The following is a 12,047-nucleotide window of genomic DNA, read 5'->3' as shown; positions in this document are numbered from 1 at the left end:
ACTTTCATCAAGAGGCTCTTTAGTAGTTCTTCGCTTTCTGCCATAAGGGTGGTGTCATCTGCATATCTGAGGTTATTGAGATCTCTCCTAGCAATCTTGATTCTAGCTTGTGCTTCATCCAGCCTGGCATTTCTCATGATGTACTCTGCATTTAAGTTAAATAAGCAGGCTGACAATATACAGCCTTGATGTACGCCTTTCCCAATTTGGAACCAGTCTGTTGTTCCATGTCCAGTTCTAACTGTTGCTTCCTGACCTGCATACAGATTTTTCAGGAAGCAGGTCAAGTGATCTGGCATTCCCATCTCTTTAAGAATTTTCCAGTTTGTTGTGATCCACACTGTCAAAGGCTTGGGCATAGTCAGTAAAGCATAGATGTTTTTCTGGAATTCTCTTGCTTTTTGATGATTCAACGGATGTTGGCAATTTGATCTCTGGTTCCTCTGACTTTTCTAAACCCAGCTTGGACATCTGGAAGTTCACGGTTCACATACTGTTGAAGCCTGTCTTGGAGAATTTTGAGCATTGCTTTGCTAGCATGTGAGATGAGTGCAATTGTGCGGTAGTTCGGTGGCTCAGAGGACAAAGCGTCTGCCTGCAATGCAGGAGACCAGGGTTCCATCCCTGGGTTGGGAATATTCTCTGGAGAAGGAAATGGCCAACACGAAGGAATGGAAGAGCCGGACACGATTGAGCGACTTCACTTTCACTTTGAGCATTCTTTGGCATTACCTTTGGGATTGGAATGAAAACTGACCTTTTCCAGTCCAGGATAAAAACCCACAGTATTATTCTGTATGAAACAAATAATTCTCTTAAAATTTACATAATTATCCTTGCCTGTAATTTTTTTCTCCTCCTGAGGATTTAGGATCATTTTCCTTAAGCAGGATTGCAGGAAATGAATTCTCAGCTTTTCTTTTTTTGTCTGAAAACATCTTATTTCGGCTTGATTCTTGAAAGCTTTTTCTCTACATATAGAACTTGGTTAGCTTTTTTTTTTTTCCTCTAGTAATTTAAAGATGTCATTCTATGACCTTCTGGATTTCATGGTTCTGTTGAAGAGTCAGGATTCAGACTTAGTGTTGCTTTTTAAAATTTACTGTCTTTTCCCTCTGATTCCTAAGATGTTATCTGTCTTTTGTTTTCACATTTTTATTATGATTTGCTCCAGATGACCTCCTCTACTAGCAGAGATTTGACCTTTATTCTATGAGACAGAACCAACCTCTCTAATAGGTAGAAGGATAAGGGGCTGAGTATCTCAATCCAATGAGGGACTGAATCGTATGTATCCAGGCCGTGTTGTAAAGTCTTAGTAAGATGAAGTTCACATCTGGCTCACTCCTGATCCTTGGATATTGTCACATGGGCTTTTGCTTGAGGTCCTAGTGGTCTCTGTCTCCTTATCCTTGAAAGACTATCAAAGATTCATTTCTGCTCTTTTGGTGGACATTTACTGCTGCTGCTGCTAAGTCGCTTCAGTCGTGTCCGACTCTGTGCGACCCCAAAACGGCAGCCCACCAGGCTTCCCCGTCCCTGGGATTCTCTAGGCAAGAACACTGGAGTGGGTTGCCATTTCCTTCTCCAATGCATGAAAGTGAAAAGTTCACACTAATTCACAAAAGTAATAGTGTTTTTTTTTTTTTTAAGAAAAAATACTTCATTTACTTATCATTTATCATTGAAAATGCTAGCAGCAGCAGAAGTTTTTGTTTTTTCTTAACCTGCATTTTCATTTCTTCAAAAATTTACTGTTGAGTGACATCACTAAGTTGACTCTCTGAACAGTTAGGCCTCAGAACTAGTGGTCTACTCACAAGTCGATGTGCCCATGTGATAACACTTTAGTATGCTTATCCTTCTCTCATTGCCTTTGAAACAACTTGAAAATATTAAACTCCAATATAAGATTCAACCCATCTTTCAGAAACTAGTATGTGTTGCAGAGCAATTAATAGCTTTCTGTTTTTCATATTAACTATGCCACTTCAGAGAACAACAATTATTTTATATGCAACTTACCTTATGGAAAGTATACTTAATTGTGACTATATGAGTTGAGGGGCTTCAATGATAAAAGAATCCACCTGCACTGCACGAGACTAAGGAGACTGGAGTTCGGGAAGATCCCTTGGAGTAGGAAATGGCAACCCATTCCAGCAATCTTTCTGGGAAAATCCCATGGACAGAGGAGCCTGGCAAGCCATAGTCCATAGAATCACAAAGAGTCAAGACAAAACTAAGCAAGTACATCACCAGGTAATGATGAGTTGATAAATTAATAAAATTAATAGTAATTATTGATAAATTATTCACTGCTTTGTGAGGGGGAGATACAAAAAAATGTATATATTTCCCTTTCCTCAAGGTTTTCTAGTCTGATTTGATGATTAGATTATGAAAAGTACAAATTTTTAGGATAAGTGACTGAGTAAATGACATGAATTTCAATAGGTAGTACAACCCAGCACACTTCTACACAATCCTGCCAGGTTGACATTGCTATAGATAAATTCCAGTTTATCTGGACAAACTAGGGGACAAACTTTCCAACCAGCTTTGATCTTAGCTCATAATTAATTTATTGCTAAAGATTTTCACTGTTTACAGTTTGTGAGATGCTGAATTCAGGCAAAGTTTGGCAAATAAAGTGATATAATGGTATCATCTAGTGGAAAAAACCCTGGTAAGATCATTTTACCAGAAGACTAAGATGACTGAACAGTAGTGTGTAATCCAAAGTTTGTCCTATATATTTTAGTACATTTGAGTAGCTGTAAAATTCTTCATCAAATACTGTTCTGAAATAACTGGGCTCACACTTATCAGTACTTATAACCAAAGGATTTCCTGGAACCAAGATATTTATCTTTTAATATTAATTATAATCTCTTAACCACCTAACAATTGTTAATATTAAAATATTCCTCATATTATGATCACACTGGATAAGGAAGTGGCAACCCACTCCAGTATTCTTGCCTGGGAAATCCCAAGGATAGCAGAGCCTGGCGGGCTACACTCCATGAGCTCTTAAAAGAGCTCTTAAAAGAGCTCTTAAAAGAGCTGTACACAACTTAGCGACTAAACAACACACACACATAGTGAAGGAAATGACAACCCATTCCAGTATTCTTGCTTGGAAAATCCCATGGACAGAGGAGCCTGGCAGACTACTGTCCACAGGGTCACAAAAAGTCAGACACAACTGAATGGCAACCCAACTTAGCATAGCATGATCACATACTCACAGAATTATAGAGGTTGTCCCCCAAATGTCACTTTACTGTCAACTAAAAGTCTAGAAATGTTAAATGTACCATTCAAAATCACAGCCCTTGTTGGACTGTAATTTATACATTTTTAAAAATAAAAAACATAAACACTTCCCTCTTTATCATCTTTTAGAAAGATGCCAGTATTAAAAAAAAAAACAAATCTGGAAAATTAGTTTTGGAATATACAAAATTGATGTTTCTGAAAAGAAAAGGCTTTAAAGTTGACCACCTTTTCTTTAGAAATACAATCTTATTTTCCCATTTATAACCACTGCAGGATTAGGAGCAAAATGAGAAACATCTTTAGTACTATCTCTTCAAAGGACATTTCAGTTTTCTGATTAAGTCACAATAGTATGACTAATGGGATAGTGAATATACTAAGTAATTCATAATAGTGAACTAGGCCTTTTGTATATTTAATCCATTCTTTCTAAACAACATTTGGGATTAAGATTTGTGTGTGTGTGATCCAACTCATCATCTGATGCACTTGCTCAGTTGCTTAGTCTGATCTGGCTCTTTGTGACTCTATGGACTGTGGCCTGCCAGGGTCCTCTGTCCATACCAGATTCTCTATATAGTTTCTATTAAAAAACTGTTCTACAACCAACCACTGTCTAGATTTCACTCAAATCTTATTTATGACTTCATTGTGCATCTCAATGTTACTTTTAGATCAGGAAGTACAGCAGAGTGAAGACTTACATGGAGCGTTAAAGTAGACTAAATATAGAAATGTTTTCCTGTTCTTTGCTGTGATGGAATAAAGAATGGAAACTGGTGTCAGCAGGGTTGGCTCCTTCTGATGGTTCTAAGGGAAAGATCTATTCCCGACCCTTTCTTTAGCTTGTAGATGGCCATCCTCTCTGTGTCTTTTCACATCATCTTACCTCCATACCTGACTCTATGGCCAAACTTAACCTTTCTTCTTACAAGGAAACTGGTCATATTAGATTAGGGGTCCACCCAGTTCAAGTATGACCTCATTGTAACTAATTACGTTTGCAATGACCCTATTGTCAAATAAGATCAGTTACAATTGTGCTATAAAAACACACAAAAATCCAAATTAAAAAAATCGTACTACATTATTCAAATAGCAACAAAAAGATCACTAATGCCTTAGTTTTCAAATTTATTTTTAAATTCAGTGATACTAAGTACATGCATAACATTGTGCAAATAACATCCATTTCCGTTTTCAAAAACCTAGTTTTTATTAATAAATCTAGATAAACAGCTGCCAGAACTGAGGTTCAACCGAGTAGGATAACCGTATACAAACCAAATAGGAGCACGCAGTCTAACAAATGCCAGCGAACTTACTGAGAAAAAACAGAATATTTAAAATCTGTTGAAACCAACTGTCACAGTAACATATGTGCCAACAGGAAAAATAACCGAAGTTAAATACGACACAGAAATAGCTTAAGATGTCAGTCAACGTCCTCCTACCCCGGGAAGGGCGACTGGTGACGCCTGGAAGCAGTAAGTTAAGGTCGCTCGGATGCGCTCGCACGCGCTCGCACCAGAAACTAAAACGAAGGTTCTTAACTTGCGCTTGGAGAACCCTTGAAACGACAGGGCATGCTTAAATGCGGTGGGGGGTGCAGAGCGTTCACGGGATCTTCGACAGGAAGGTTTTAAAAACGACCGCATTGCAGGGACCGGACAGGGACCATCGCGGTGACAGCGAGCGGGCCTTAAGGTCGGGGTCGCAGGGCTTAGAACCCTCCGCGGAGCGATCGGGTGACGGGTGAAGGATGGATGCGAGGTGTGGACCTAGCCCCGGGTTCGCGGTCCGGGAACTAGGCCCGGATGCAGGGGCGGGGCCGGGAAGACACCGCCTACCCGCGGCCCTGTTTACCCCGGAATATGACGCCCAGACAAAGGGAGAGGGAAGAGGGGTCCCGCAGGGACTTCACAGGCGTGGCTATAGCCCCGAGGGGTTGGGAACATCTCCCCCCCCCCCGCCCCCGGTCCGCGTCACCCGTCTTCCTCTGGTCCTACCCAAGCCTCTGCGACACCCGGCGGGGCTGGCCGTTGGCCGCAGCGCACGCTCGTCAACCTGCCCATTTGTTATTCTCTGGATGGGGCGGCGACCACCGAGCCGGGAGCCAGGGCTGCGGGCCTCGCTGGGGCGGGGGACTAACAGGACCAGGGCAGCCGTCGGGGCCAGCAGGGACGTTACTTCTGCCGCCTTAGCGCCAGCAAAGCAAGAGACGGGGACCCGGAAGACCTGCCCTGCGGCTCGCGACTGGGAATTTTTAAATCTGGCTGGGTTTACCCCGCGGGCCAGCCACGCCCCCCGCCGCCTGCCTCAGCCAGTCAGCGCCAGGCCCGCCATTTTTCAAACCCTCTTCTGGCCGCCAATCAGGATCGAGTAGCACATTCCTCTCCTGACCGGTTCTAACGGGTCTGGGAGTTAACGACCCGGGCGACCCACCGAACCTGCTAGGCTGCGGCCGGGGGGACGGACCTGGCGACATACCGACCAATAGAAAGCCGTATTAGTGAGGGGGCGGGGCCTCCTCGAGTTTGAATAATCCCCAGGGCCAATCGGAGCGGCAGGGGTGTGGTCTGTGACCCGGCTCGTCAAGTTGCAGTGGCGCGGAGAAGTCTGCAAAACAAGAGGCGGAGGATTGCGTTAGCGAAGAACCAGTTCACGCCGGAGCCGGGGAAGCAGCGTAGCGGTCAGACGCGGCCGCTGCGCGGAACTCTGAGGAAAATCTTCCGCCAGGCAAGAGCCCGCTCCGGGCCCCGGGTGCGCGGTCGGCTGGCCTCCTTCCGTCATGGCTTGCTGGGGCACCGCGGCTGCTGTGGGCGAGCCCCGCTGGTGGTTTCCGGGTGCGGGCCTGACGGGCCGGGCTGCGGAGGCGGGAAGCTCGGCCGGGCCCGGCTCCGGAGTCTTTTGAACGCGGGGCGCGAGGCGGCAGCTGGGGACGCGGCTCGCGGCGTGGAAGCCCGGGGCTTTCCTGTCAGGAAGGGCTAGGCTGGGGCGGGCGGCAGGCCCGCGAGTGTGGCGCGGGGGAGGGCGGGGGCGTTTGGGCGGGAAGCAGCCCCGCCCGCCAGCGCTCGACCGCTCTCCCGCCAGGTGGACACGCCGCCTCCGCCGCAGCAGCAGCATCATCATGGGGAAGGGCGACCCCAACAAGCCGCGGGGCAAGATGTCTTCGTACGCCTTCTTCGTGCAGACCTGCCGCGAGGAGCACAAGAAGAAGCATCCCGACTCCTCAGTCAATTTCGCAGAGTTTTCCAAGAAATGTTCCGAGAGATGGAAGGTGAGCCGGGGCGCCCGGGGGCCTCACGCGGGCGGGTGGCCGTGACTTTGAACTTCCCCTCGGGACTGACGCGCGCGCATGTTCTATTACGACTTTGAAGTACAGGACTTAGGGTGCTTGTTTATTTTAAGGTGACTGAGGCAAAACGGTCCTTACTGAGGAAAACCGGGAGCTAAAGAAGATCACGCTCTTTTGGAGACGAATACAGTTTTCGAGTCCTGCTATATATTCACTATTCTTTTTATGCTAACAGACCATGTCGGCCAAGGAAAAGTCCAAGTTCGAAGACATGGCAAAAAGTGACAAAGCTCGCTACGACAGGGAAATGAAAAATTATGTCCCTCCTAAAGGTGACAAGAAGGGAAAGAAAAAAGATCCCAACGCTCCGAAAAGGCCTCCGTAAGTGTCTTTTAAAACCAACCGAATTGCCTTCCCCCCGTTTTTTTTCATTCAGGTTATTACAACTCTGTTCCTTCCTTTCAGATCTGCCTTCTTCCTGTTTTGCTCCGAACATCGCCCAAAGATCAAAAGCGAACACCCTGGCTTATCCATTGGGGATACTGCAAAAAAATTGGGTGAAATGTGGTCTGAGCAGTCAGCCAAAGATAAACAGCCGTATGAACAGAAAGCAGCTAAGCTAAAGGAGAAATACGAAAAGGTGTGTTGTCCTCACTTTTTTTTTTAAGCCAGTGTGAAATCCAGTAGATATTTTCTAAATCAGTATGTTAGAAGTAGAAACTGTAGGAATTTGGGAGCTATACATAGTTCTGTGTTAATGGTTTTCAGCTTTGTTTTGAAAAGGTCTAGTGAGAGTTGTACACTTAGGCAACACAAGCTAATTGAAACTTTTCTTTTGACCGAAACCAATGTCTGTAGCCTTGGTAGGTTGGTGCATTCAGACTCATTTGTAGTAAAATAGGTCTCTTAGTTGAAAAGACTGACATCAGTCTAATACACCCCAGTTATTTTACATCAGCTTTCTAAGACCTTTCTTAGCTTTCTAAGACCTAGGGGGATCAAATGCTCTCAAAACCGGAGTTTTAGACTATCATTGGGGTTATTGGCCAATAATCGCAGATTGTTTACAACTTAGTGGTTTTTAAGGTTGGGTAATGACACCGGATGCTGATTTTATTTTTTTTAACTATTTCAGGATATTGCTGCATACCGTGCCAAGGGCAAGAGTGAAGCGGGAAAAAAGGGCCCTGGCAGGCCGACAGGCTCCAAGAAGAAGAATGAACCAGAAGATGAGGAAGAAGAAGAGGAGGAGGAAGATGAAGATGAGGAGGAGGAGGATGAAGATGAGGAATAAATGGCTATCTTGTAATGATATGTGTGGAGTGTGCGTGTGTGCTCAGGCAATTGTTTTGCTAAGAATGTGAATTCAAGTGCAGCTCAATATTAGCTTCAGTATAAAAACTGTACAGATTTTTGTATAGCTGATAAGATTCTTTGTAGAGAAAATACTTTTTTAAAAATGCAAGTTGTGGCTTTTTGAGGGGCTACTACATACAGTTAGAGTTTCAAGCTTCTGATGTTAAATGTTTCTAAATATTTAATGGTTTCTTTAATTTCTTGACTTGTGTATGGTAGCACAGCAAACTCATAGAAATTAGCATCAATAGCAACTTTTGGGTTTTCTAGAATGAGAATGTTGCGTTTTTGTTTTTTTTTTTTTTAAATTTTGTAATAAAATTATATATATTATTCCTATTGTCCTTGTCTTACATGCTAAATTAGCTTGTACTTTCATGGTCTGGAGCCGTATCACTTTTTTTGTCTTTCTGCCTAATAGTTCTTAGACATGGTTGATTTAGTAAAATGTTTTGTTAAAAGTCAAACATGCCAATATTCATATTTACACAGAGTGTTCTTTAAAAATCAGTTATGGAATTTAATGAACTTTAAAAATTTATGCAGTCTTACACACTGAGCAGGTTTTGTTCTTGACATTTATGTTCATTTGTTAGCTAACTTGTCCCTTGGGTTTTTTCTTTTTAGTTGGCATTTTAAGATTTCAAAAATCGGTGTGGTCTTAAGCCTAGAATTCTGGGTAACTAAGCCAAGAAAGCTTTTGAGATGATTATTATGATTTTCCGTGACTAACAAGATAAAATTCACTAGGATTTCTATTTACAGGTGAAAGCAGTTATTAAGAAATGCTGATTTGAGAAAGCAGTTGCTTGTATTTGAATTAGGTAAACACTTCAAATCATTATCAAGTTATTAGTGAAAGTTGGCCAAGTGTTGGCTGGAAGAGTATAAAGGAAACCTATTTGTTGATGGTTTGACAGTTAAACCTGACAATCTTGGTTACCTAGTTTTTACAATAGAAACCAAAATTCTTAAAACCCAACCATGGGAGCCTGGGTTGTCTATCTTATGCCATATTCAGAGTAAATATTTTAAGATTCATTTCTTACATAACATTGTTAAATGGGAGGTGTAAGTTATTAGCATAATTCCCAGAGCGGATGTACTCAGGTAAAATCTTCAAACTTCTTAGTGATGGCCCTCCATTATCATACCACAGTTGTTATTTGGGGGCCTTCGCGGATCGTAAAAACTAGTTTTATGTGTTTAAAAATGATTTCCTGATGTTAGGTGACTTAACACTAAAACATTGTGGGGTAAAGTTTTTTAAAGACATACCCATATCTGGATCCCAAGTCCCCAGCTTTACCTAATAACTGCTGTGTGGACTCTGCCTCTGGGTTTATTTCTCTCCATTTGTATATGGGGTCAATATCTACTTTGAAGTGTTCTAATGATTAAACAAGAATGTATTTACAAGTATTTACAACAGTCCTTAATGCTTAGAAAAGATGCTAGTTTCTAAAACAAATACAGTGAAAGTCTGGTTCTTAAGAATTTCTTTAAAATTCAATTCATGAAGTAGACCTATCAGGTTCCTTGTCACTTTTTTGGGGATTTTTTGGGGGCTACTTTCATTTTCTTTAAATGAACTACATTTTAAATGTGTAAGCTAAGAATGACACATTTAAAAAAAAAAGCTGCTGTGTAATCTCAGCATTTGAGATGAGTCCTCATTTGATATTTTCTCTTAAGTGTTGATCAAAATTTGCAACACCCTTGTTTTTAAGACTAAATGACTTCAAGGAGTGGTTATGTTGGAAAGCATTAAAATATGGGTAAGAGTCATGTTCTATTCCAGACCAGCCAGTACTTGGCGGGTGTGCTTATGAAGACCATACCCCGCTTTTTCTTTTTAAAAACAAGTCATATCTTTATGTAAATGGGCTATATAGTGGGTAGTTTACAATCTTGATTTCCAACTACCAGCTTCTCCCAAGAGGCGACTCCAGGAGTACAATGACACATCCTTCAAGAGAGATGGGAAGCACAATAGTCACAAAGGAAGCTTACTATATATGTTGTCCTGCCCCTTAATTCTCGTTTTAGGTTCTTGGCTCAACAGAATTGCCACATTTCACTTAAATAGCCATCTGCATAGTACTCCACTGAATAGATCATAATTTAACCAGTTCCCTAAAGATAGTTATGTTTGAATTTTTTTGCTTTAAGAACACTGCCATGAATATCTTATATGTACGATTTCAGAAATTTCTATAAAAAGCATTTAAAAGTTTGCACATTAAAAAATGTGCTAATTATAATAGCTAAAACCTGTACTTGGTATATGCTGGAACCTGCTCTCTGGCTGTTAAGTTGCTGAAACTTGCCAAAATTGCTCTCAGAAGTTTTACTGAAACATACTCCACAGCAATGACTGTTTCAGAGTGCCTGTTTCCTCAGCAATGTTATCAAACTTCTTAATCTTTGCTATCCTGATATATAAAAAAATGGTTTCTCCTATTATGAATTTAGTATATTTTTTATGTTAAAGAGCCATTTGTATTTCCGATGGCCTTCTGTCTCATTGGTCTTTTTTTAGTCATTTGTGGGAAATAAGGAAAATGACCCTTTGTGACATGCATTGTAAATATTGGTATTTTTTCTTTGTTGTCTTTTGACTTTATGATGCTTTTTTTCATGCAAAGATTTATTTTTATGAGGCAAATTTATTCTTTAGTGGCCTTGGGAGACCTTTCCCAAAGTTATCTTTGCTTTCTTATTACTTAATTAAATCTTTGATCCTTCTGGAATTTATTTTGGTACAAGAACTGAAGTAGGGTCTCAAGTTTCTTTCCAGATGGTAGCCACTACTTTTGGTCTTCTAATCTATAAAAGCTGGGTTAGAAGATCCTAAGGTGCCCTACGTATTAAAGCAGTAACTTGCAAAGTTGCTCAATGCAAGACAGTAAGCATTTTTGTATTCTGCTTTTCAACAGAAATCATTTACTGTAAGTAGTAAACCATGCTTGTCTTAGCACAAACAGCATTATCTTAAAGTTAACTTCATTACATGCCACTAAAAATGTTGATAAAGCAGTAATGACTTTATTTCTTGGGGAATAGCAAGAAGAAAGCTAAAGGACCTGTTTTGCCAATGCATAAGATATAATCCTTTTAAAAATAAAACATCTGTAGAAATAAGCCATTTGTGTACACGTCATGCCAGAAAGAGCAGGTGATCTATAAACATTTGTAAGCATAAATGCCCAGGGTAAAGGTGACAGCTACTGTTCAGCTCAGTCCTGTTGCTAAATGGAAATGTGAGTCTAAGATCCCAAATGTCCCAAAATTTTAAGTGGAACCAGAATTCTAGATATTTTTAAAAATGTGTAGTCTGAATTGTAAACATTGGCAGTGAATTCAAATGTTGAATTCAAAGAAAACATGTTTGTAGGTAAGATTCTGTCAAGGGTCACGGATTGGTTACTCCTATAAATTAGTGTATGTAAATGTAATATTAATGATATTTACTTGAGTTAGGGGTATTGGTAAAAGTTTATGTATAGGCCTCCCAGCTAAGCATTATTTTCCCAGTTGTCTAGAAACCCTCGCCCTGTATGGAAACTCATCTAACTTCTTATCCAGTTGTACAGTCTCTGAAGTCTAAACGGAATGTCACTGGGCTCCTGGGCCCTTGTTCTTCAGGACTTGGCCCAACCCTCTCTTAGCCTCATCTTAGGAGTTACCATAGCTAATAGAATACCGGCTCAGGAGCACAAATAGTATTTCACATTAAAAGCAAACAACTTTTAAGCAAAACTGCAATTCAATCATATTCATGTGTTATTCTTCAATTCTCTATATTTCTACAGTAAAGCTGAAACAGCGTATACAGAGAACAAACTAAAATACAAAGAAAAAAGTTATGAAAGAAATTAAGAGTGAGCTGATTTCAAAAAAGTGAGCTGATGAGCTTATATTGAGAATCAGATCAGTTTGAATAGGGCTCAGTTTCTCTTTTTAAGTGAATTACTTTTTTTAATTAAAAATTTTTTTTCTATTTTTTGGCTATGCCACGCAGCATGTGGGATCTTAGTTCCCCAACTAGGCATCAAACCTGATCCCCCTGCAGTAGAAGCATGGAATCTTAACCACTGGGAGGTCC

At 41.2% G+C, this 12,047-nt stretch overlaps 1 protein-coding gene across 1 annotated transcript; it reads left to right on the top strand.

Annotated features, from left to right (window-relative positions):
* The first annotated feature begins 5,936 nt into the window (after positions 1-5,936).
* On the top strand, positions 5,937-8,272 carry HMGB2 (high mobility group box 2). Its single transcript, NM_001037616.1, is given in 5 exon segments — positions 5,937-6,024; positions 6,379-6,565; positions 6,819-6,964; positions 7,049-7,223; positions 7,719-8,272. Coding segments are annotated over 4 exon segments (630 nt in total). The 5' UTR covers positions 5,937-6,024; positions 6,379-6,415; the 3' UTR covers positions 7,878-8,272.
* Positions 8,273-12,047: the final 3,775 nt, after the last annotated feature.

Source organism: Bos taurus, chromosome 8 (genome assembly GCF_002263795.3).
Source record: "Bos taurus isolate L1 Dominette 01449 registration number 42190680 breed Hereford chromosome 8, ARS-UCD2.0, whole genome shotgun sequence".
Taxonomy (NCBI): Eukaryota; Metazoa; Chordata; class Mammalia; order Artiodactyla; family Bovidae; genus Bos; species Bos taurus.
This window is presented reverse-complemented; position numbering and strand designations above follow the sequence as displayed.